Genomic DNA, 27,836 nt, shown 5'->3' on the forward strand with positions numbered 1-27,836 from the left:
GTAGCTCAAGTAAAACATCCTCCCAGCTGCAGGAGCATTGGGCCCGGTCTTTCTGTCTCCGTGCAAGTAACTCATAGACTCCGTTGCCATGGTAGGCCCATGCCCCCTCACCCCGCATGCCGACACGTAGACGCATATACACGCAGACAGTATAGAGTAGTCTCTGCCCGAGAGACCTTTTCCCTTCCAGACACTACAGTTCTTAAAACATACGATATTAGATACGATTTGGGATCAGGTTGATCTGACATCCCAGACTTATGTCTACACTTGTAGTGCTAAGTGTCAAGCCCCCTTCACCCTCCAGTTACACGTCAGATTCACGTCAATCTGCTGCGCGCGCATCTGTGTCATGAATTTCTGCTGACATTGCAAGATTCTCCTATGTATCCACCCATTTTGTGACCTCATGATAAATGACGTCTCTAGTACACGCCTTTATGCACGCCTATTGTAACGCCTTTTTTATGACGTAGTCATGTTTTATCTCCTTTTTTCCAGCTGTTACGCCTACTGCCTATTCGCTTAATGTAATGCATTGACTATATATATGTACTTCTGTAAATAATATGTTGTCTGTCTGCCCCTTCCCGAACCTGTGTGGTGACGGAATGGTATGCCACCTTGGCTCGAGCCAATAACCCAATTCCTTTTACAGGAATAAAACCCTTTTGAGTTAACCTCAATATCCCGGATTTTGCCTCTTATTTCTCTGAGTTATTCTTATTGATTATTGATTATAAATTATGCATAGGTAATCGATTTTACCACAGTTCTGGCGCCCGAATAGGGACCCCTCCCCCACCCCACGCGCCGGAGGTGCGTTGCAGGCCTAGCCCCCTGCCACAGCCGGACGGACAACTACGCGTACCCGCAGGATTTCCTGTATCTCCCTCAGGCCAACGGAGGTGACTGAGGCTGCGATCGACACCCAGACGAGGCGGTGAGGAGTGCGGAGGATCCCGACCTGAGCCTAGCTGAGAGAGCAAGATCCGAGGTATACGGAGGCCCACCAGATTCCGAAGTTCCGAAGTATCTACGTCGCGAGTCGAGTTCGAATCCAGTCCGAGCCCAGTCCAGTCCAGGGTTTCCGAGGCCTTCTGTTTCCGTGCTTCCTGGTGAGTACCGTTGCTAGGAACGCATCCTGACGTGCGCATTAGTTTGTGCCGGTCAAGACAGGTTCGGGTACACGAGCCTGGTCTGCACTGTTTAGCAGTGTATCTGTACTGTTTAGCGGTATATCCTGTTCCACGTGGTTGGTAGGTTTTCATTGTAATTAATAAATGTGGGTCGTTCTCGAAATGTATTAATGTGTCATTCAGATGTCGTGGTATGAGTGAATGTCCGATCTTCATTATTGTGCTTACACGTGTTTTTTGTGTAGTGTGTTCATGTTCATATCTAAGTAAGAACCAAGTAGCCAGGTTTCAGAATGCCGTTGTTTTCCAAACTAAGACAAATAAAAACCCGTAAAGGGGTTCTAGAAGAAGCTGTTCCCGTTCCACCTAGGGACACTCCAGGGTACTTTATGTACCATAAGCACGGCCTGGATGCCGTTTTGTTTCTTGACTTATGGGTGGATTACACTAAAGAACTGTCAGAGAATCAGAGATGGCCCGCTGCTGGGACATGGGATGCAGATTGCATCATGAGAGTAGAAGAAGCATTGTGGAAAAAGAAAGCCAGACAGTCACAGAAGGATGCCATCGAGTTATGGCGTAAAGAATCGCATAGGCGTACCGAAAAAGCACACAGACTAGAAGAAAAGAGTAAGGAGGAGTCTGACAAGACCCAAGAGAACACATTAGTTGAGGAAGGTATCAGAGTAAAATTAGAACAAGTAGACAGACAGCGAAATACACTGATGAATGGCATGTTCCCCATCCTGTCAAAGGGCTTGCCAAAGGCCTCTCCGGAAGTACCGAAGGACCTACCACCCCCATTGCTCCCGACTAAAACGCACCAGAAGACAGCAAAGGACATTTTCCTCTCCTCCTATTTAGACGATGTAGCTCCCGCATACGTTAATACTGCATTGCCACAAGTGCCTGCGCCTGATGGTCAGGACAATTATGCTCTTCCTCCCCGACAAGCTACTCCCCCGATTCCTCCTGGTCTTCCAGCACTCCTTCCACCTCTTACTGTACCTACTTCCCTTGATACGAACCCGACTAACCCCTTCGGAGCCGGCGCCTCAGGAGGCTCGTCCGGAGGAGCGATAGGTTTCCAGACCCCGCCAGCCGCCCATCGCATGAGTTTCAGAGAAATAGCGCAACAGCGTACACCTAGAACAGATGTTACAATTCTTGGAGATCGCCTTGCAGACTGCAGATATGATCCTGTACCCGGTAGAAAGAATGACGAGAGAATGTTACTCGCATCAATACGTTTACGGCGAGTCACGAACTTCCTAATGACATTACCTGGAATGACAGAACACCTAGATAGAATATATCAGTTTGTTCAGACAGGAGTAGGGCCTGACAGTATTAAGGAGGCCATGACCTATCAGAAAGTGGATACTAAAGCCAAGATATTGCGGTTTCTTATAAACTGCTTCATTAGAGAAGTGGATAGGCCGGGTATGAACCCGGAAGACGTAAAAGCACTCCACAGATGGGGTCAGAATATAACAGATGGACAGCATGACAAAGAGGCCTGTATAGATAATATGTACCGAAGAATCAGAACCGCAATTAATAAGATGCATGAGAGAAGACAGCCCGTACCGGAAGTAGATTCCGACAAACATGAATCCTCAGAGGAGGAGCCAGAGGAGGAAGCCGAGACACCGGAACACTCACAGTTGCCGGTCAGGGAAATGATAGCTTACGTAGGTAAAGGAAGACCGTTTAATAATTCGATGCGCCCAGTGCGCCCAGAAAGCAAAAGGATATATCAGGAAGCCATGTGTAATCCTAGAACACCCGAACACTTGTTCCAAGCCACTGACAGAATACTTCAAGAGCGAATGGGGTACCATGTACTCGATTCTATGGATGAACAAGAATTAGCCAGGTCAGCCGTGCAATGGGCTGACAGCTCTGAGAAATATGGTGATGATGCGTTAGCACATACGTTCTTGAACTTGACACCGAGTGATCAGCGTTTAGCTGGTATGTACATGATACAACATCTGCTCTTATTGTATAGAAGCCAACGTTCTGATCCAGGTCCTCTGCCTGACATACTAATAGAACTAGTCACGAACAGATGGAAAGGTCGAAGTACTGATCTAATTAAGGTAATTCTAGAACACCGCCACAAGTATAGTACATTCTTATGTCCACGTATCAATTCTGCACCCGTTATGGAACGAAAAACCATGTATTGTATGGATAGACAGAATCCGTTGCGAGAAGTGCACCCCGTACAGAACGCAGACCACACGCTTAGACGTGTATTCGTGTATACACCCGTAACTAAAATTGAATTGTTGGAAATGAAGAAACTAGTACCCAGTCATGATAAAGATCCTGCAGGGTTTCACCGCGAAATAAAGGATATGTTATTAATGGGTGATTACACTTATCCCGACCTTATGAAAATACTGAAAGTACTACTACCTCCAGGCATATACGAGAAACTCAAGGAAAAAGAGTGGGAGGTGGGAGACGCAAAGATTGATTGGGCTGGATTACAAAATGAAGAAGATACCCGAGTGCCAGGCTTAGGGCTTGGAGACAAAGTTAAAGCGTTACCAGGTTTATTAGTACAAGTGTTGCCACGTTTATTGAGTACGAAAAAGGAAGATTGGGGTGCTATTTCAGCATGCAAACAGAAACCTGATGAAGACACTAGTGATTTCTATACACGATTTGAGAAATGTTTTGGTATAAATAGCGGTCTGAAAGCAAGTAGCGAGTCATATCCACATCTTTTTGTAACGAAATTAGTCGAGAATTCTTTGCCCCAGGTTAAGAATAGAGTACTGAAAGTAGAAAGTACTTGGCAAGCTAATACTCCTTCACAAATGTTACAAATGTTACAGTACCACCAGAATAGACTTAGAGAAGAACAAGAACATGAACAAAGACGTATGAAGGATACAAAAATGAAAATGTTAGTTGCTCAGTCGGTTCCTGCCGACGGTCAGAAAAAGGGTGCGACCCATCCCAGTAATTCAACAGTTCCTGTCAAGGGTGTATGTAATTATTGCAAACAGCCAGGTCATTATATAAACGATTGTGCAGTTCTGAAACACAACATCGCCACGGGTAAAACTAAAGAGAGACCGCGTCCTCCTAGACAAGATCAGACCTCACAACAAGTACCCCAGAATATACAACATATTGCACCCATGCCAGCATCTACACAGACCGTAGCGATACCCCAACAACAGCCCGTTACCGCAACACAAAACACAACACAGCAGATGTACCAGTATGCGCAGAACGATTACCCTGATTATCAGCGATACACATGAAACAGCCTAGAGAGGGAATTCCGCTTGCCTCTTATTGAAGTTCCTGTAGATCAAAATGGTCCTTATGTACATAGTCAAGTATTAGGGAAAGACAGAAAGTTTCTCATTGACACAGGGGCAAGCAGAACCACGATAAGCCACAACGAAGTACCAGGGGCACCCCTCTCAGGCTCACAGAACGTGTCCCTTGGGTTTTCAGGAAAACCCATTATTAATGAAGTATCACAACCCCTCCCTCTTGCAGTAGGTCCTCTGACACGGACTACAGACTTATTGCTCACGAAATCATGTCCAGAAAACCTGTTAGGTATAAAAACACTGAAGGCTCTAGGAGCTATTATATGCTGTTCTCCGGAGGGAGTACGATTGTTTTTGCGAGATTTCAAAGGCCATTATGTATTGAGAGATATGGATCCCCGGCTACAGAACGTCCCTGCACACTTGTGGGCACAGGGCCCCACTGATGTAGGTTGCATGCACATTACCCCATATCGAGTCACACTCAAGGCAGGAGCGGTATTACCACGAATTCGACAATACAAGTTACCCCCAGATGCTGCAGTGGCTTTACTGAGAATCATTGACGAGCTCGTTGCACAAGGAGTGGTTGTGGAGACTGACTCCAATGTGTGTAATTCTCCTATCATTCCTGTTCTTAAACGTACTGACCCAAATGCTCCACCTGTTTATCGATTAGTTATTGATCTGCGCGAATTAAATAAATGTATTGTACCGCAGTACCCTGTGGTCCCAGATATCTCTTCATTACTGACTGCTATTGATTCAGAAGCGACGTTCTTTACTGTAATTGACCTCAAGAACGCCTTCTTCAGTGTCCCTATTGATCCAGAGAGCCAATATTTGTTCGGATTCAGTTTAAATGGACGATCTTTTAAATTTGCCCGTGCACCTCAAGGATTCACAGAAAGCCCCAGCATCTATAGTCAAGCATTGAAAAAGCAACTCGACTGTATCCACATGCCAGTTCACACTGCCCTGCTTCAATATGTCGATGATCTGCTGATCACCGCTCGAAGCGAACCCGAATGTGAAAACGCTTCACTGACTGTTTTGAACTTTCTGGCCGACAAGGGACACAAGGTGTCTCCTTCGAAGCTACAATTCTGTGTTCAGCAAGTTGTGTACCTGGGTCACTTGCTGTCCAAAGTGGGGAGACAGCTCACACCTGATCGCATTCAGTTAATTGTAAACATGTCACCACCCAGAACACAAAAGGAAGTGCGGGCTTTCATAGGCCTAACTTCATACTGCAGACAATGGATTCCCCAATATGCATTTCTAGCGAAACCACTCATTCAGTTAACGACACAGGAGGCAGCGACTTCGACTGTCCTCCCTTGGACTCAGGAACATACACAAGCTTTTGAAGACTTGAAGAAAGCCTTATGTCAAGCACCTGTTTTAGCAACACCATGTTACAGTAAGCCTTTTACACTTTTTGTCACAGAACGTGAGGGTACTGCCTTGTCAGTCCTCACTCAGGAACAAGCAGGTTCACACAAGCCTTGTGCTTACTTTTCTAGCACATTAGACCCAGTAGCCCAGGCCCTTCCGGCGTGTTTGAAATCAGTTGCAGCAACAGCTTTAGCAATTAGACAGAGTGATGCTATTGTGTTAGGACATCCATTGACAGTACAGGTTCCGCATTCTGTAGAAGTCCTTTTAAATCGAACTCAGACCCAACACCTGACCATAGCAAGATTGACAGGTTACGAACTGACATTGTTTCAACCACACATCGAAATCAGACGCTGCAGCACATTAAATCCTGCCACGTTATTGCCAGTAAATGGAGTAGATCCATTGGCACATGATTGTATTGAAGTTATTACTATCACAACAAAACCCAGACAAGACTTGACAGATGTTCCGTTACCAGATCCAGACCTGACACTTTATGTGGATGGTTCATGTATGAGAACAAGGACAGGTGAATTAGTGGCAGCTTACGCTGTCACGACAGACACTGAAGTTATTGAAACCAATTGTATTGACACTTTGTCAGCCCAAGCCGCAGAGCTTATTGCTCTGACACAAGCATGTATTCAAGCCCGGAATAAGAAAGTCAACATATATACTGATTCACGTTATGCATTCGGAGTCGTTCACGACTTTGGAGTCCTCTGGCGAGAGAGAGGTTACTTAACTTCTCATGGGGCCAACATCCAACACGGTCCCCTTATTCAAGCCCTGTTAGATGCAATACATCTACCCACTGCAATCTCTATCATGAAATGTAAGGCACATACAAAGGTTACTGATATCATCTCCCAGGGTAACGACCTGGCAGACCGAACAGCAAAGCAAACTGCTCAGAACCGGACTCATGTAATTGATCAGACACAATTAGTGTTACCATCGCACTGCATGACAGTCAGGGATCCCGCACATGATGTAATCGACATACAATCACATGCAACACCAGATGAAATTAAGGAATGGGCTAAACTAGGAGGGATCCAAACAGACCAGGGTTGGATGACGAAGGGAAAATCTACATGGTTTCTCCCCGACTCTATGGTACAAGTCATCATTAACACGATACATAGTCCCGCACACCTAGGAGAGAGGGCAATGCTAGACAGTATTCAACACATATGGTCCAATAAAAACTTACGGGCAGCAGCCAAGCAGAAAGTGCGTACTTGCATGATTTGTGGTCAGTTCAATCCAGGTAAAAGCATTCCTGTAGAACAAGGTGGATTTCAGCCTCCCGATCACCCTTTTGAAATACTCCAGATGGATTATATCCAGATGGAACGCTGCCGAGGATTCAAGTATGTCCTCGTAGTCGTATGTGCTCTTTCCCGATGGATAGAAGCATACCCAGTTCCTGATTACACTGCTCCGACCACTGCCAAGCAGCTGGTTCGTGAATACTTCCCACGGTATGGTTTGCCCCGTATCGTGTACTCAGATAATGGCCAGCCATTCTCATCCGAACTTGTGAAACACATTACACTTCTGTTAGGTTATCAGTGGAAGTTCCATTGTGTCCGGCATCCCGAGGCAGCAGGTCTCGTGGAGCGCCATAATCAGACTTTAAAAATCCGACTTTCCAAGATCTGTAGAGAGAAGGGTGTGGACTGGATAGTTGCCTTGCCGGTCGCCCTCTTCTATATGAGGATGGTGGTCCATTCCCGATCTGGGCTATCCCCGTACGAAGTGGTTTTTGGTAGACCACCGAATATGTGGGGGACGCCTATACCACGAAAAATAACTGATGTTGATTGTCTTATGTTGACAGATTACCTTGCCTCCTTGATGTCTGCACTACAATCTTGTCGTTCACAGGTAGCTGCAGCCTTTCCCGACAACACGGAGGTGAAGCCCCACGAGGTGGTCCCGGGTGACTACGTGTTCACCCGCAACTTTGATCAGAGAAGTCCATTGGAGCCCCGCTGGCAAGCCCCGAAATTGGTTCTGCTTACGACGAGGACAGCTGTAAAGATTGAGGGCAGGAAGGGATGGCTGCATTCCAGCCACGTTAAAAAATTCCACGGACTTCCTTCGGACTTGGTCTCTAAGCCCTGCCCTCCTACACAAACTGACTCAGACTCAAAACTCCCTTTGGTTGAGAAATCCGCTTCTGAAGAATACAGAACTAAGTTACGATCTAGCAAGTCAGACAGTTTAATTGTTTAAGCCCTCCCCTAGGTGAATCGGTTAAATTAGTTTCTGACATGTATCCCCTAGATCGAGATAGAGAGAGAGATAGACAAAGACAACATAAAAAGAATGCATATTGTAAATCACTTCGCAGTCGCTGTATAGTGACACTACTTATCATGTTTTTCTTAAGTTTGCTGGTTATTACTGCTAGTGTTTTGTTACACATATATTATCCTATATTCAAGCGTGTACAATCTGCTTATAATGTTACTGACGAACATTCTTTTAGTGAATTACCCCCACACGAGTTATCCTATAGACTTGCGCTGCGCAACAACACTTTCATTAGTATGTTACATCACTCCCATCAGATTACCAATGCTACAAACTGTTGGATATGTGGTCGACTCCCTCCCTACCAAGAAAACAAGGGAGTTCTTCCCCTTTTTCCGTACCCGTTCACTCACAATGGCACATGTGGTGCATGGTTTAAAATGCTCAATGCCCTAGTTTCTGATGCTGCTATTTACGAAGGTAACTGGGTTTGGGGAAACCTGAACTTAGCCTTGCTTAATGTATGTTACCCTGACAAGGAGGGACTCCCCGTTGGTACTGGAACTGATCTAGAAAATGAAGTATATGGATTAGATAAATACACAGTTACATTCATGATTTTATCTGTCGAATCTGAAGCTGCTCCTGTTCTACCTGCTATGGCAGTATTGCCAGTTACTGGTGAAATATGTGTTCGCAAGAATGGTTCCATACACTTAGGTCATAGTAAATGTACTACTGTGGTCGATTTCAGTGATCATGGTAGATCCACGTTTAGGGCTTTACGTCATTCCTATTTTGTTTGCGGCCATACTGCATATGTCCGTTTGCCTCTAGATTGGGATGGTACCTGTTATATTGCATTCCTTCTGCCACCTGTTTTCCTAGCCCCTCCTGACTACCATAGAAACACTAATCTGGTCAAGCATAGACTCCGAAGAGATCTCCCACTTGTTGATTATACTGAAACCACATGGGAACAATACACAGATTTCAACAAAGGTTTTTTCCCCTACCTAGGTACTGTTTCCAATAGTAAACTGATCCGTAGATTAACCAGAACCCTCGAAGCAGTGGTGCTTGAGACCACTTCAGCCCTAGGTAACTTAACGGAGGAGCAGTCCGCTATGCGGGTTGTTGTTCTTCAAAATCGTCTCGTTATTGACGTCATCTTGGCAGATAGGGGTGGAGCTTGTAAGGTCATCGGGTCAAGTTGCTGTGTTTTCATCCCAAATAATGCGCCAACCGTGTACAAAGCTATTACACGTCTCCATAAAATTGCAAGTTTAATACATCAGACTCCAGGCACCTGGACTTGGTCCGGTTGGTTCTGAACAACGCTATCAGCCTGGGGGTGGAAGATCCTATCCCTCCTAGGTATTGGCCTACTCCTAGTACTCAGTTGTTGCCTGTGTCTCCAATGTGGACCGGCGATTTGCGGCCTGTGTGCCACTTCATGTATTCCACATCCAAGTTCCCATTCTAAACGCGAAAAGCAAGAAGAGCAATTGATGTTAAGTGAACAGATTGATCAATTGATGAGAATTGATGTATCATGAAGGGTCCGTGGGGAACAAGGAGGGAATGAGGAAATATAATTTTTGATCGAGTAGTGTTCCCCAGCGAGTACCCCACCGTCTCCATGTACTAGCTTGCAGTGCATGTGATTTCCCTCCTGTGTCAGCTATGAAGACGCAAATACATTTGCGTCCATCTTTAACATGTCCTCTTTCAGATCCGCCATGAACGGATTGAATATCCAGTTCCTATATATGCCGTGCCACCGTCTTTTTGTGGTACACTTTACACGTTTTTCAGCTCTGGCGAAAGTAGGCCCTGATTCTGCCATTAAACCTTTTTCCTGCTTCCCGACTCTAAGGGCCTCAACCCAGGCTGCCTCTGTACCAGTCACCCCTGCCTTACTCCTTGCGCGGCTCCAGCCCAGCCTTCTGCCTGCCAAGACTGTATTCAACCTTCGAATTATCTGCTCCACTCCTCGAAAATACATTCCTGTCTCGTAGCTCAAGTAAAACATCCTCCCAGCTGCAGGAGCATTGGGCCCGGTCTTTCTGTCTCCGTGCAAGTAACTCATAGACTCCGTTGCCATGGTAGGCCCATGCCCCCTCACCCCGCATGCCGACACGTAGACGCATATACACGCAGACAGTATAGAGTAGTCTCTGCCCGAGAGACCTTTTCCCTTCCAGACACTACAGTTCTTAAAACATACGATATTAGATACGATTTGGGATCAGGTTGATCTGACATCCCAGACTTATGTCTACACTTGTAGTGCTAAGTGTCAAGCCCCCTTCACCCTCCAGTTACACGTCAGATTCACGTCAATCTGCTGCGCGCGCATCTGTGTCATGAATTTCTGCTGACATTGCAAGATTCTCCTATGTATCCACCCATTTTGTGACCTCATGATAAATGACGTCTCTAGTACACGCCTTTATGCACGCCTATTGTAACGCCTTTTTTATGACGTAGTCATGTTTTATCTCCTTTTTTCCAGCTGTTACGCCTACTGCCTATTCGCTTAATGTAATGCATTGACTATATATATGTACTTCTGTAAATAATATGTTGTCTGTCTGCCCCTTCCCGAACCTGTGTGGTGACGGAATGGTATGCCACCTTGGCTCGAGCCAATAACCCAATTCCTTTTACAGGAATAAAACCCTTTTGAGTTAACCTCAATATCCCGGATTTTGCCTCTTATTTCTCTGAGTTATTCTTATTGATTATTGATTATAAATTATGCATAGGTAATCGATTTTACCACAATGCAATGAACGGGCCCATATGACCTTGGGTCGTGACGCGGTGAGCATCAGATCCCAGTACGCAGAGAGCATCTCCTGGCAGTAGTTAATGTCCTGTATCCACATGTTAACTTTGGGCGTGCTTGGTGATCCCCAATGTATTGCAATGTGGCGCTTAGCTAGGAGGAGCATCATAACTGATAGCGGCCTGAGCCTGGACGGACGTCAGCTACGTGATCCAGTAGGACTGTTAGGGGAGTGCGGCATGTTGGGAACCAGTCACTCAAAACCCTGTCCCATCGGCTGTGGGGTCCCACAAGGGGCCTCACTAAGCCCCACTCTCTTTAATGTCTACGTTTCATCTTTGGCCGACATTGGAAGAAAGTGGGGCATCGGCATATGTTCCTATGCCGATGACACTCAGCTGATGGTGACAATGGATGAAGGGTCGGAAACAACTAAGAAAAAACTACACAGTTGTCTCTCCGAAATGGCAGAATGGATGCGCAACCACTGCCTAAAACTAAATGCCGGAAAATCGGAGATACTACTGTTCGGAGGAGCCAAACTCTCATGGAACGACTCGTGGTGGCCACCGTCTCTGGGATTAGCCCCCGTCCCGAAACAGTACGCCAGAAACCTTGGCATAATGATGGATGACGCCCTGTCCATGAAAGACCACATACGCATACTCTGGGGCAAAGGTTTTGCAATTCTCAAACTCTTGGCAAAAATTTTCTCCTGGATACCTTTGGACTGTCGACGCAATATCACCCAGGCCCTCCTGGTTAGCCGCCTAGATTACGGCAATGCCCTGTTCGAAGGGATGAACGAGCAACTGTTCTCCCGCCTACAGATCCTACAAAACCAGGCGGCTAAATTGGTCTGTAACAAAGGCAAGCGAGATTCGGCCTCTGCATGCCTAAAGAAGCTTCACTGGCTACCAATGCATCAGAGGGCTACCTTCAAACTACTTTGCCACGCGCACAGAGCCCTTCACAAAACGGGCCCCACCATCCTTCAAGGGAAAATCGAATTCTATATCCCCAACAGGAATCTAAGATCCAACAACTCAGCTCTGGCGAAATCCAAGCGCATTTACAAAGCAAGGACTGGCGGACGCGCCTTCTCATACTTGGCGGCTAAAAGATGGAATGAGTTACCTGTGGACCTCAGACACACCACTAACTACCTCCAATTCCGCCAAAAATTAAAAACTCACCTCTTTCCAAAAAACTAACCCCCCAGCACAGTTTCAGTAGTCTTCTTTTTTATAGCGCCGTGATATCCCATGGGATGAGTGTCGCGCTCTACAAATACCAGAAATAATAAATAATAAAATAATAATGATGTCGAACACCTTTTCCCAGAACAGTGAGAGCAGAGCAGAGCCAGGCTAAGTGTAAGAAGGAGGCTTGTGTAGCTAGGCAGCGCCAGCATGTAGCATCAGGTCTCTGGCCCATTTTATGTAGCTGCAGTGAGGTGCGGTATAACCTATGCAGGTATTTAAAATATATTAACCTAAGCTTGTAGTTAGGAGAGAGTTGTTTGAGTTGAGCACAGCAGAAGGCCCATTGTTTTTCAGTAGGTGGCTGGTCAAGGTCCACGGACCATTGCACCCCCGCATTCGATGTAGTGATCGGGGTATTGTGTTGTGTAGTATTATAGATGCGGGTGATAAACTTCTTGGGCGATGGATTTGTTAGTATGTTTTCCAACCAGGCCAATAAAGGAGGTGCAGAGGGGAATGAGCTGTGTATTTGCTGGCAGTTCGCTCTGAGTTGATTGTAGAGCAGCAGTTCCAGGAAGAGGGTGTGTGTTTGTCTGGATTTTGTGGCCAATGTAAGAATTCACTGTCTGGGTAAAGGTCAGCGAAAGTAGACAGCCCCATCTGACAGGCTCTTTAAATAGAGCTAGCATCATGCAGTGGGGGGGAAGCTGGGGTGAAGAGCTAGTGGCATAGATGGTGCATATAGTAATGGGATTTGTGCTCGTCGTCCAAGACCCTGCCACGCCCAGCGTAGCGTCTCCACTGTATTCATTTCTGCATTGGGTCTTTTGTAGGTATGATAAATAGTGGCTGGCAGCGGTGCTGGAAAAGCGACATCTTTTTTCACTGCAACATGGGGTTGAAATGGGATGGGTTGTGCCCAGTAGTGGAGTTATTGAACCTGAGCTCTTAATGAATTGAGTTCAAAATCCGGTGCCCCATGGCCCCCCTGTGTAAATGGTAGTGTCAGGATCTCCCATGGGATACGCAGTTGTTTACCCGTCCAGAAAAGGGAAATTAAAAAGGAGCGTAGTCGCTTGAAGAAGGCCTGTGTAAGAGAAAGGGGGATGTTGGCGAACAGGTACAGGAACTTAGGAAAAATTATCATTTTAGCGATTTCTATCCTACCAGCTAATAATGGTGGCAGTTTGGCCCAAATGGAGATCTTGCTTTCAAGCCAGGTAATAAGTTGACCATAATTCATGCGCCAGATCTCATGTAGCTCCCTGGAGAGCCATATCCCCAGGTAGGTATTTGACCGCTGTATTCGCTTAGGTGAGTGGAAATTCTAGGTCTAATTCAATAGTGGACAGTATTAACCTGTATGCCTCATATGCCTCCGAAGAGGAGAATTTCGTGCAGCGCCGGGTTGAGGTTAGTTTCAGGCTCACGTATGTATAGTGTGATGTCGTCTATACATTGATATTCTCAAACCTCTATCTGTTAGGCCTAGTCCCATGGCTATGTGGTGTTGGCGCATCCTGGCCTGCGAGAGGTTCCATCGCTATTGCGAATAATAGATGGGATAGTCGGCACACTTGTCTGGTGCCTCGAGCCACATGGAACGGTTCCGATAGCAAGTCGTTAAGTTTGAGTCTAGCAGTCGGGTTAGTGTAAAGCAATTGGATACGTTTCAGAAAGTTTGGGCTTATGCTAATCCTGGGGAGTATGGTGAAAAGGAACGGCCACGCAAGGGAGTCAAATGCCTTTGTGGCATCTAAGAACCTGAAAGCGCCGGAAGGTTGAGTCTAGTTGATGAAGGATGAAGATAAAGCCAGATTGATCCGGTCTTGTGATGAGGGCTAGAAGCGACTGCAGTCTATTAGCTATCAGTTTGGCCAGTATTTACGCTTCTATGTTAATGAGGGAAAGTGGGCAATAAGAATCACATTTTCGTTGCTGGTTTATCTGGATTTAAAATTGTCACGATCACGGCTTCGCCCATCTTGGGGGGGGCCAGGGGACCTTTTTCGAGGGATTCTTGATACACCTCCAGTAAGTAGGGGGCGTGTTTGGTGGTGTACGTTTTGTAGAATGATGCTGCTAGGCCGTCTAGGCCAGGTACCTTGTCCCCAGGTAAGCTGTTAATAACCTGGATGATGTCCTCTTTTGTAAATGGCACATCCAAATATTTGCGGTGGGTGTTGCTTAACCAGACCAATTTAATGGAGTCTGGATAGGTCTGCAGCTCCGGGTATGGGCAGTCCTGAGTCGCGGTATGGAGGAATTTGTAGAATCTCCTCATCTATCTAGGGTGGCAGATTGTCCACGTGCAGGACTGGAGTCATTTTCTAAGAGCTCTGTAATATAAGCCGAAGTGCGTTGTTGCTTGTGTGAGAAAGCTAAGGCTCTACCAGGGCGCTCTCCCTCCCTGTATCTGCAAGCTCTGGCATTTTTCCCCAGAAAGTTTGTTTTGCGAATTGCTTCGTCGTCATATTCTGAAATATTTTTGCGAATAGTGGCTAGGTGCTTCTGCAGACCTGTTTTAAAGTATAGTGTCTCCGCTTGCTGTATTTCCCTCTCTATCCTTCCAGGGTGGATCGGATAAATTTTAACATCAAAGATTGTTTAGCTATGCAGATACCACGCAGAACTGTGTTGAAGGCTTCCCATAGCGTGGAAGGGGATGCTACAGATTTTCATTTCAAGCGAAGTATTGCAGGAGCTCCTCGTGCACCTCCTCGCTCAATAACCACATAGTTAATTGATATCATTATCCACTTCAATTTATCCTACAAGGATGAAACTCAGAGTTAGTTTTTCTGAGATTTGTAATTGTGACCTGCAGATCACATGCAGATGTCAGGAGAAAACACTTTATTGATTGAGCTACCTTGTAGGCTTTAATAACCTATGAAATACATGTGAAAATTGTAGTTATGGGCCTCCCTGAAAGTGACTGATATGTATTGTGGATCTTTAGATCTACAGCCATGACAAGCATTGAAACATAATTTAAGGCTAGTGAAGCCGACCTAAACCTTTTTCTTTCTACCCATGTTGACTTTTTTTCATCTTGTTGTAGATTCTATTTTAATCGCATCAAAACAGCACAACCGTTTTTCATATTCCAATAAACAAATATTACAATAAATTATAAAAAACTGTTTTGAATATTGGCCTTGGATAAAACTATATTTGTCCTACCGTACATTTTTCGGACAAGACCTAAATTGAAAGTAAGTACCAGCTCTTTTTCATTGTTATAATTTCATTATGAGTTAATCCGCTCATTGTAAACCATTCCCTTTTAGACATCTCTTGTGTAGGTGTTTTGCATTTGAGTATTTGAGTGTGTTTTTATTTAGTATTTGGCCATCATGTTAAAAATGAATAGAGATGTTCATTGCAATCAAACTGTTGTCCTTTGTGCCACTCTTCTTTTGGTGATAACTTTGCACTCTCTCCATGATTATTGCTTAGAAGATGACCTACCCGTAAAGCCCCAGAAAGAATGGGTTCACATGGACAAGGTGGAGTTAGAAAAACTAGAGTGGATGAAAGACCTTCCTCAGGCAAGACAGAAAAGAACAAAAAAGGTATGGCGTTTGTTTCTATTGACCTTTTTGTTTCAGTGGCCAGTAGACATAGTCACAGGTTCGGAGATAGTGAACAGTGGCTTTTATCTTTATTTAGTTAATGTTAAAATAATTGTTAAAAAGTATACTATCATTTACATTCCGTAGTGAATAATTGGTATTGCTTATACAGCTTACCAGTGTTTAACTGTTAGACACTTAAAATATAAGGACACAAATAAAATCTGCCTGTGCCAGCATTGATTTGGTCGTGCATTAGCTTGCTTTCGCCAGGATTTTTTTTAGTACTGATTACATAGTGGTATAAAAGGAACATGTGTAATACCGTAGCCTCTCCAACTAATGTTGTGTCCTTTTTTGTGCCAGTCTGTAAACCTAGCCCCAGAGGCCAATGTCAGTCTCTTAATTTATAGTCTGTGAAATGAAGTCTTCAGGCATCATTTGTGATTCCCAGCTTTTAAATTTGATCATTGCATCCAAAAAAACCTTAGTTTTTTCTTCCTGGAAAGTGCACCCACTTAATTTTTCTTACTTAGAAGGAGCTCCTCTTACAGGCCAGATCATAAATAGGAATGCCAGGATCTTATCCTTTCCTGTTAAGTGTACGGTAATCGCTGAATGATGACTCTTGTTTCATACTAATTGCTAAAAAGTCAAAGGCCAATGAGATTGCTGTTTAGAAGAGGCACGTTGTGTAGGCTAAAAGGTTTCTTTGATGATGGTCCTTATGAGGAGTACATTTGCAGCTTCCATCCTAAACACTTTCCTGAGGAATGAAGTGTTAACTATTTTTTTATAGCAGCTCTGAAAGATAGATAGTAGAGAATAGCTTTCTTCTGATCATATTTAAAAAACGTGGTTCCGGTGACTAGTTTGAGAATAAAATGTCCAGGAAGATTCGAGTTTGTAGGCATAGCATTTTAAGGGTTTGCCTGTCCTGAAAAGCATCATGAACAATTTAGCCCTTGATAGCCACGCTTCATTCTTTCAAAGTCGGCATCTACATCTTCAATTAAACCTCCTTCCTTGTTGAGGACCCTCTAGATGCTTAAGAACTTCATTGATGGCTTGCTCATAAACCCTATCATCCAAGATTTTGTCTTCGAAGTGCTTGTCCATTAACTTACTACTTAATTATCTATAGCAGTGCCTTAAATTCAGTGTAACTGCTCCTCTCTTAAGGCTTCATTCCAAGAAGCTGTCCATAAATCAGTGGATAGCAAGGCCGTCCATACGAACCATCACTGCGAATAGATGTCATTGAGGAAGGTAAGTATGGTCCGGGGTGAGGAGAATGTTTTGGAAACCCTGTTGTTTTCCTCGTTCTGCATTCCTACCAACTGTTCTTGATTTGAATCATGAGTTCCATGCAAGAGCAGTATAACCCAATTTATATTCACACCAGAAAGAGGATTTTTGAAGCTATTAAGAAAATCATGAACTAAAAAACATTTTGAAAGAGAAATTTCAACCACAGCACAGATTCTGAACAATATGGACAATAGTATTTGATCAATAAAATGGTTTTTGTAATTTTTCACTTACATATACGTACATGTGTTATTTTTAGATCTTAGTAGTAGATTGTTTTTTAAAATTCAGAAATTACGAAGGTGTTTCATAAAAATTAGCCTGGCTGGGTTTGAAGAAAATCATTCAGATTGGTAACATAGAATTTACTCTGTGCTTTTTTTACACCACATTCTTCAGGCTACTTGCAGATGTCATGGTTTTAATAGTTTTTTTTCTGATTCTTGGATGTTCCTTGTCACAGACTGCAGCCACCAACTCCATTGGGCTCAAAGAATAACATTGAAACAGACACTTATCATAGAAAATGTAAAGATCATGTAATCTCAAATGGACGGGGACATTCCATCAGTATGCACATATTTTTGTAATGCTGTTGGACAGTTTCAGTATTGATGACACAATTGTTATATTGATGTAGTCATTCATGCCATTTAGGCTTTTTCACATACAGAACAGAGCAAGCAAGGCATGCTGCTAAAATAATATAGACGAGACACATCCTACCACATGAGGCGGTCAATATCTGGATCAAGTGGACTTTGCCCAGTTATGTAGCCCATCCTATTTAGTTTTTATTAATTCACATCACATCAGATTTGAATTATAGACTGAACCGTAACCCTTTCATTTAATCTTTGATGATGCATTGTATGCGTTTTGGATACATGTGTTAAATGCCTAGATCAATGTGTTGACATAATTGTAAGATCACAGCATCATGGAGAAAAATGCGGTGATCTATGATTCATCCAATGTTCTTCATGTTACTGTAAAGAATAAGGCAATCAGAGGAGAGGCAACACTTCGATGAGGTGTTGGAAGATCTGACATGGAGTTTGAGAGTTCTGAAGTTTAACCCCTTCGATGCTGATGACGAGCTCAGCTCGTCATCACCCACGGGTGTCGTGTGCTGATGACGAGCTGAGCTCGTCATGGTGCCACTAAAATGGCATTTTCCAGCACAGGGGGGGGAAAACGCCTAGCAGCCAAGTGGTTAAAGAAAAGAATTTGCCTCTATCAATCAGTCCATCAATCAATCATTTAGCTTTATTCATTACTTTTCAGTAACATAAAAGTACAATACAAAATAGAATATTAACACTGGTTTATCGATGTTTCCAGCAATGCTGTTTGAAATAAAGCAATTCTGAGAGGTGAGATAGAGAGCATATAAATGTTCCTATCATGTTCTACCTCTTGATATATGCGGTTCTCTTTTACATGTCTATTTGTTTGTTAGGGTCTACAAGCACGGTTTAGTCTGAAGGGTGAAATCATCCCTCCTGATGCTGATTTGCCTACTCACTTGGGCTTACATCACCATGGAGAGGAATCAGAGGTAAGGATGCGCAATACTTAAAAAACAAGTTGTGGTAACCTGCTGTCCAATGACGTCATGGAATGTTATGTGTTGTATAACCTGAAAATGTTGATTAGAAATATTTTTTTCACCCTATTGCTGTTTTGTTACAGACTTTCTGCTGTGCAAAATAAAACATATTTAGACAATGATTGATGCAGAACATTTGAAACAGGTATGAAAGGGATCATTTTAACCGAAATGTGAGTCTTGCATATCGTTAAGAAGCACATGAGGCTCTGGTTTTAACTTACTTTGGTGCTAGAGTTCCACGTTTAAGGGTCTGCTGTTGAAGGCATGCTTATCCATGATCAACCAGTCAGTTGAGTACTCCATCAAAGTAGGTGCAGAGATTTGTGTAATTATGGCAAAGAAAAGTTACAGGCAGACTCTTGCTAGTATTCAGGGAGTCTCGAACAAGATGGTAGTCCTTTGCAAAATTGAAAAATACACTGGGTGCCATCCAAAGTTATTTACATAGTTGCATATATATAGTGGTGAAACAATACTATAGTAATAATGCTATTTTTCTTGGTTATTGTAACACCTAAAGAACGTATTTAGGGCCTCATTAGGATGGAGGACGGACCTGCGTCCGTCCGCCACCCCTGAGGTGGAGGGACCGTCCGCAGGGGCAGCGGCGTTCCCTCCTTGCGAATTAGGATGTGACCGCCACCCTGGCGGTCACATCCTGTACCTTTAACCTTGCGGCGGGTGCTGCTTGAAGCAGCACCCGCCGCAAGGTTAAAAATGCATGTTTAACATTTACATGCACAAAGCGGCAGGCACCATGTGGTGCCTGCCGCTCTGTGCATGTAAATGCTGGGGGGTACCATAGGTACCCCCCATGTGCACCCCCACCCCCGACACCCTGGGGGCCCGCAACGGGCCCCCAAACACCAAAGACCACATGCTTTTCCAAGGCGGAAAAGCCGCCGTGGAAAAGCATGTGCCGATGCACATCCTGATTTGGCTGACGGTGTCTTGCAGACACCGCCACCAAATGGCCCTCCAAAACCCGTGGATCAGCGGCGGACGGACCTGCCGTCCGCCGCTGGTCCCACCACAATCCCACCACCATCCTAATTTGGCGGTGGGTGTATTCTGTGGCCGCGGCGGTGAATCCGTATTCTACGGGCCGGCGGTGGCTTCCGCCGGCCCGGAGGATGCAGATTCACCGCCATCCTAATGAGGCCCTTAATGTCTACATTTACCACAACTTGATCTGGCCTTTAAAGATCAAAGCAAGATTTGTGCCTAAATTGTTTAGTAACAAATTGTTTAGGACGGATTTTACAGTGGCAGTTATTCAGGCACCAACCTTTTTATTTGCACTCCCGTCTGCCTAATAATTCTAGCTTTGCCTATTAGTTTAAATTGCATGTAGTAACCTAAAATGGCCTTAACAATACACTTTGAATAATTTTTTCACCTCTTCGTGTTGTTATTGTTTCTTAATGAAGCCTTGCACTGCACTTGTTTCTTCAACGAATCGTGTTGCCCCCATAATCTAGTATGTTGCTCTCAGTTACCCAGAGGTTGATCTCAAACTACTACTTTTTAGTTCGAGCCTAGGGGCAGCGTGCATGCAATCTGTATTGGGGTATGCTCTTGAAGCCCCACCCATTCTCTGCCCATATTTGTCATTGTCTTATGTCATTGCCCTTCGTAAATGCTGGCTTCTGGTTCGTACATAGGCTTGTTGGTCCCTCCTTAGTACGGCCCTGTCTTCACTTGTAACCTCCCAGGAGGACTGGCCCTTTTACTTTGGTTGTTACACGGTCTGCTTTATTAGTTGGTGAGCACTATTTTCTTTAAAGTTTTTCCCCTATTCCACCCAGGACATCGGAGCACCCGCCCGCTTATTTATAATAGTAATATATTTTTATTCAAATTACAGCGCGATCCACTTTATAGCAGCTGTGCGTACATAATTATACAATTACCAGCCGCGTACCCTTTCACTTTAGAGGCTGCGCTAATTTAATTATTTAAATTACCAGTCCGGGCTGCTTTCACTTTAGCGGCCGCGCTACAGAGCTTTTGAAATTACATTTTTTTTAAAACTATGTGTGAAAGCACCGTATGCGCTTTCACATTAATGTGGGCCACGCCCTTTTGTTTAGACACTGCTCACGTTAACCTGATTATGCGAGCACCATCTGAAAAAAGGGGCTTGGCCACCATTATAGTGGTCTCGCTTTTGCGAGAGTTTGAGCTTTTGGCATTCAAAACAACAATGCCTTTTATATATGTGTTACTTTGAAAAACACATAAATAAAAGTCATTGTTATTTTCAATGCCAATAGCTTAAACGCTCGACCTATTGCATTGAAAATGCTTGTTTAATATTGTTAATATTTTTCTCTTTGAGCTTTGAGTTAAATGTCATGCCCTCTGCCCTCTGTACTGGCCCTGCTTTCAAGTGTGCCTCTTTCTTTGGTTCTTTTGTCTGGTTTTGCTGCTTTTCTCAATGTTGTAAGACAGCTTGGAAACCAGTATTGATAGAAATCCTTTTGGCAGATTGGTGGGGGGAAAGTGATTAAAAACACCCACGCCAGGCTTCTGCTGCAACTTTGTCCGGAAAAACGCCTCAGAAGCTAACAAACCAAAGATTTCTCAAAAGAATCCAAACAGTGTTTTGGAAACTTGGACCGATGTGGAAGACTTGTTGTTGAACTTCTGTTGAAGTGGTGTTAGCAATACCAACCGCAAAAGAGACAGAGAATGCAGAATTTAAATTGCACAACAGGTTGCTAAAAATAAAGATGTCAATTAACTAATTGCCGCAAATACGTGAAGAAAGATGATAAAGAACACTTAATCTGTTTGGGCTTTGTTTTCACCCACACCTTTAATAAAGCAATTTGATCATAAAAGAAAAAGGAATGGATGCAAAAATCTTGGGGGATAATAGTCTTTTAGCGGTTTGGCCACAGGTGTGTTCTTTGTATACGAAAATGTGCCAACAATATAGTTTCTCTTTTGGGATAAATATTGTGTAATCTTTAATTTAGTAGTGGCATGGCAAGGACAAGCAAGCGATGGCTTCTTTTGTGATAAGTGCGTAAGTGTTAGCCTTATCTTGAAAATATTGTTTATAGAGAATCTGGCAATTGATACACATACAGGCTTTTTCTGCATCACAAGCTTTCCTGTGTTTTGCTGACATTGGCAGCAAGTTTAGGTATACTGAACAATTTGACAGGTTTGCATTTGACACCAATCCAGAGTGCTTGTGCCCACAACAGCAGGCCTGACCTAGCCCAGCGCTTGCTCATATTACCAGCGTGATGGGCACACAAAGGAAGTATTTGTCATTCAAGAGGGTGCCTAGGAGGGTTGATGGTTTGTGTGTTGCAGACCTCAGTGGAGTACAATTGAGGATATGCAAAATGTATCCTAGTTTGTGGTGCAAGGCAGATGTAAGTCCCTATTCCAAACCCTGCTGAAATATGTGAAAGAATACAAGTTTATTTACTGATGCCCTCTATTATAAGGCTACTCCATAGCTGCTACCCATCTGATGTAACAGATTTCCTTGTCCAAGACAATGTTGTCAAGTTCATTTGTCCTGCGTACAGATGCACATTACAGTCAGACCCTCTAAGGATGTCTTGCCTTCTTTTTCTGCGTTTCCTCAAATTAAATCATTGTCCCCTTAAGCTTAATTAATTTTGGACTTCAGTCATATATTGTCGTAATAGATTTACTTTCCACTCTTCTCCTTGAACTAGTTAACTTTTGTGTTTAATGCTTTTTGCAGCCAAAATACATTTTTCGTGTGTATTAGCTTGTGATCGGGTACAATACTAATAAGTAATATTTAGTTAATAAGTAGAAACAAATGACATTCCAGTGCCCCCTTATGTTATTAATATGTTCTATTACTTATTTAATCATGTATATTTTAGCTTGTGAAAATTAGTTACATTTTGCTATTTTCTAAGATCGTGTTAAATCTTAAAGGTTTCATGATGTGCTTTCCATGAAGAAAACGATTCAGAAAAGGGGGTGGTGATGAACAGAGTGTCTGAATTAAGCAGACCACTCTTACCCAGTCCAAAGATCAGGGCTTGATCCATCACCGTTATTTATCTCACTGCCCCATCCCAGCTCAGAACCTGGCTATATGCAAATCAGTCTGTCCCTGGCCCAGTGCATCATGGGAACAGGGCAGACTAAACTACCAAGCCAATTCTTCACCAGAAAGGAGACAAGCTACCGGGGACCGGTTTCTGGCATTTCAGCCGTCTTCGGCCCGGCTTGCTTGAATTCCTTCCCAGTATAAGAAGTGGCTTGGTAGTTTGGTCTGCCCTGTTTCCATGATGCACTGGGCCAGGGTCAGACTAATTTGCATATAGCCAGGTTCTGAGCTGGGATCGTGCAGTGAGCTAAAAAACGGTGATGGATCAAGCCCTGATCTTTGGACTGGGTAAGAGTGGTCTGCTTAATTCAGACACTCTGTTCATCACCACCCCCTTTTGTAAATCTTCCATGAAGAAAACGGCACCTTCTCTGAATACTCGTTCAAATCACGGACTAAAGTCATATGATTTGGTTTAAACTCGGAAGGCTCTCAATTAAAGGCAGTCACACATTAAGGATTCTGAAATGTGAACTAAAAGTTTCATTTCAGTGATATATTGAAACTGCGCCCAGTGCAATCATAGTGTTTACAGCAATATCCCCCTTGTTTGGAATGCATGTAGCTTAATCATAGAGGAAAGATGTGGCTCTTTTCGAGAGTGAAATGGTCACTTGTGCCAGTAACTCTTCCAGTACACAGGTTGTTGCAGTTTCTATGTTTGTAACACTTTCCTGGGTGGGAAGCATCTGTCACACAGACACGCCTTCCTAAGCATCTGGTGACACAGTTGCATTCCTTCCTGAACTATGTAGCCCTCTGTAACCCACTAGCAAGTCTGAGGTAAAATAGCTTCTGTTTTGATTATCATTGTGTCTCCTTCCTAGTGGTAAAGGTTAGTTCTTTTGTTTTATTTCTGGGAAGCATCATAACCCTTTAACAAGATTATCACAGATTATGATTAAAAAAATTAAAAACGGTGTATTCTTATTTATCTAATGGTTCAAGGGACATTACTTGTAACATGGGAAGGGTGCACGTTACCCAGCAATCCATGGTTGCATAGGTGACTTCCTGCTCAGGGATTGTGACCATGAGCAAGACATGTGATATTTAATTTTGTTTTGTGAACTCTGACACCAGAAAGTATTGCCATATCGGAAACTAATTTAAGCCTAGGTCCCTGCTCCTGGTACAAACCATGAAGAAAACATATGAAACTGCATTCTGGGTCCAACTCTCTGCTGATCGTTTTCTTTACTAAATCCCTTCATTCCCATTCTTTTCATACGTGAGACTGCTTCTTTTCTTATGTTGCTCAAAGGAGCCCGAGTTCCCTACCTGTTCCATTTTTGGATTCATTCTTGCTACCTTTTGGTGCTTCCTGAAATGTTTCCTGTTAAATTAGCTGCTTTGTCCATGGCCTGGAAACAATTCAATCTATAAAGCACAATATACCTTTTTTGTCACTATAGAGCAGGGGTCTCCAAACCGGTCCTGGAGGGCCGGATCCATGCCAGATTTTTTGGATATCCCAATTGAGATACATGTAGTTATTTTAAAAATCTGGCATGGATCCGGCCCTCCAGGACCGGTTTGGGGACCCCTGCTATAGAGTAACAAGAAATGTCCTATGTCCAATGGGGAAAGTAGTGTTTGGATTCTGTCGTCTGACTGTGGCAGTCTCCAACCTTTGTGGGGTATAGTGAGTCTTTCCTACATCGGGATTGGCGATTACATGTACACATGCAGTCAGTAATGCAATCTGGATGTGGTAGGAGATTCTCATTGGCGGTACATGCCTTCTTTAACTCTCATTTAACAGCGCTGTAAAGGGTGGAGTAATTTTGTAAACGTTTTTGCAAGCCTAGAACATTTTGAAGTTGGTGCAATTGCAAACTCTTTTACTTGAAGACATCTTTCATAAAAGCCACATATATGCTAAAAGCTCAAGCCAAGAAAAATCTTTATTCTGCTAAACGAAAACCATAATATTGATTCCTTTAGAAATCGGACAAAAAAAACGTTATCATATAGACTACGAACAGTGAAACATTTTGTTTTGTTAGTCGTCTTTCATGCAGGTCATGGCGTCTCTAATAGGAATGCTGTGTTGATTATACCTGGTCACAGAAATGCAAAAACAAATGTGGCGAGTTCTTGTTAAAATAGAAAAGGAGGTCCATGAAATGTGGAATTATGAGCATGCAACTATGGCAATAAGAATTATTTCCTGGGTTCCTTTTAAAAACAACAAAATCGGTTAAAGTGTATGGCGCTTCGTGCAGAATGAATATTACAGGGATAGGGAGGTAACATTGTGTGCCACAAACCCTTCTCCGGGAAGGTCAATAGGACGTGCAATATATTAAACCTAGATCTAGTAAGAATTATCTGTGGTACACATTTGACACAGAAATAAGATATGGCTTGATCATACTAGCTGTCAAGATGGCAGTGTAAGTAGGCATTGTGGATTTCATTATCTCGTTTTCAGTCTGACCTCACTACATTTTTCTTAGAATAGGAATTTAGTTTTACAAATTGTCTATTTAGAGCAAAAAAGTCCCTTGCTAAAAGGGCTAGGACTTCACGGCTAAGTTTGTATCTTCTTTGTGGGAAGGTTAGGTTGCAGTCTGTGACTTTGTAAATCGTGTTTTATCTCCACTTGCTGCCATTTTACAGCATTCTTGTTTACACTCAATTTCCTTAGCTTTCTTGTTAAGATGTTTGTTTTCCTAGCCCCTCCCATTTTCATTAGCCCACTGGCGCATTTGTTATTTTGGTGTGCATTGGTAGAAAGACACATTAAAAATCTTTGAGATATTAAAAGTGCTGCCAACCTGCAAATGATTGTTCCAGTCTGTTTCATTATCCTTTATAATTCAAATTGTAATTCTTGCTTTCCTTAGAGAGCTGGTTACTCACTTCAGGAACTCTTTCACCTTTCCCGGAGCCAAGTGATACAACAGCGAGCTCTGGCGCTACAGGTGCTGGGCCACATTGTCCAAAAGGTGAGTCATTCGAATATTTGCTTTATGCCCTTCAGTCCAGTAGGCACAGCACATTAATCAATAAAAACATAATTTTAAGTAAAATTATAAAACTGGTAAATTTATGGTGAAGTGTAGTGTTACCAGCTTCTAATTCGATTATGTGATTGAACACTGCAGATTTCACACGTTTTTAATTGTATAATTCTCTAGAGGTACTAGATAGCTAGAGGTTGGCTTTGTTAGGGCTGCACCATCAGGCAATAACGTCACATTGACCTTCAGCTCCACAATCAAATTCAAATACTGGGAAAATGCATCCTAGAGGATAACTAGACACCCTCAAAGAGTGTTTGCCATGCCACAGCACACCTCACCAAGGGCCAAAAACAGTTCAAAAAGATCACTGCAGCACTCTTAGATCCTCACTTGCTTCTTGTGTCTTTCCACACACATTATTTTAAAGACCTGCTGCATCTCATATAAAGCAGCCATTGAAGGCACCACGTTGTAATTGCCTTCCAAGATTAAACCTTTGTAAGGTTATGAAAGATGCACAGTACCCGTATAACGATCAGGAACCGCAAGCAGGAGAAGTTAGTACTCCAACCCATCAGCTGCTATCCCTGAGAATATAAAACTCCATCCCTATGGACTTCCAGCAAACTTCCTCCCTCCTCTGCTTCCGAAAAGAACATAATATTTATGATGCACTGTTATGTTTCATATAGGTACCCCAATATAGACTCAGGTAGTCACCTACCCTTTCACCTATATTCTCCCCTACCATTACACTACATAACTGTTCTTGGGACTGACCTTTTACCCAGTTATGATCCTACTTGCAGGAAGTAGGGTTTTCCCTGAAATTTAGCCTCATCCATTATGCATGAGGATTCTTGGAAACTCAGCAGGACTACCATCTCTCACATGACAACTATGTATATGGGTAATTCCTTCCATCATCCTAAGTCTGACATGACACAGCTTGGTAGGACCCCTGAGGGTACCACTTTGGGTATGTAAGCACCATATCTTGCTGAGGTAGGGCAGAGGAGAAAAGGACTTCCATGCCGACAAACTGACTCTAGACGTTGAGGTTCCTGCACGCAGACACTCCAGCTCGCAGTGGTCTGACATCCCTTGCGGGGTGTCCATCTCGAGACCAAGACGGGGTTCCACAGTCTCTCACTTCAGGTAATGGGGTTGACTTTATCCTAGAGGGATTCTTGGCTTTACACCTTGGCTTTACCTACATACATGCTAAGTACACTTGGGTACATCTAGTTAGGGTAGGAGTACGCATTCACTACTGTCATGTATTTTATATACTTGCCTTTATTCATTGTTTTAGCACAGTGGTAGAAATCTACCATCTTTTTACTCTGTTAGTGCTTCTAATCATTCATATATGTTTGTTTCAGCACACCTATTTTACACTAGAAAGATGCTGGTTCATTAAATACTTATTGAAAAACGTCTCCACCGTTTATTCCTTGTATCTCTCTGAGACAAAGTGAGCACGATTGACTGAGCGAAAAGTATCGCACTGTTCCCACATTACTTGAGGGTTCAGGGTTGTCATGTTTGATAGTTGCCAAGAACTATTCTCTCCTTGGTAAGAGGGGTTTCCAGTGGCACTGTGAACTAGCTGGTAACAGGCCAACATACCCGGTGGGAGTGTCTAGAATCAGCCTGGACACCAGTCCTACAGTTTGTTGTCTAAACGAGCAGATCCTATATAGGGTTATAGGAACTGCAACAGCATCTCTTGCTGCTTAATTCTCCAGTAGCCAGCTCCCTGAATAACCTCTCCTGGTGCACAACCTGCTCCTGGCCCAGTCTTGCTGATCGATTTATAATGTTCCTCTCCTTTTGTACTTCCACCTCTTCACACACCCCAGTGATCCCCTGCTTACCCCACCCCATCTCCTCCCTACTCCCAATGCCCAGGCCTACATACAAACATTCAGAGGTGTCAAAGTGTGTCACTGTTATTGGGAGACCTGGATAATACATATTTACATATAGTAAAATCACAATATATTTGTTAGATCATTTTTTAACAAAAGCACCAATAAATAGTCTTGACTGGTCAGGTAGCCAGCGCATACCTGGGCCAGGTCTGATAATCATCTTCACCCTAGGCCTTGAGACCTTCATCTTGACCATT

At 43.5% G+C, this 27,836-nt stretch overlaps 1 protein-coding gene across 1 annotated transcript in view; it reads left to right on the forward strand.

Annotated features, from left to right (window-relative positions):
* RPAP1 (RNA polymerase II associated protein 1) overlaps nt 1-27,836 on the forward strand; it is a 296,667-nt gene that overhangs the window by 104,197 nt on the left and 164,634 nt on the right. Inside the window, exons 8-10 of the mRNA XM_086937236.1 lie at nt 15,575-15,690; nt 18,464-18,562; nt 25,583-25,684. Of these exons, the coding sequence (XP_086793362.1) occupies nt 15,575-15,690; nt 18,464-18,562; nt 25,583-25,684 (317 nt within the window). The remainder of the gene's footprint in view (nt 1-15,574; nt 15,691-18,463; nt 18,563-25,582; nt 25,685-27,836) is intronic.

Source organism: Lissotriton vulgaris, chromosome 9 (genome assembly GCF_964263255.1).
Source record: "Lissotriton vulgaris chromosome 9, aLisVul1.2, whole genome shotgun sequence".
Lineage (NCBI taxonomy): Eukaryota > Metazoa > Chordata > Amphibia > Caudata > Salamandridae > Lissotriton > Lissotriton vulgaris.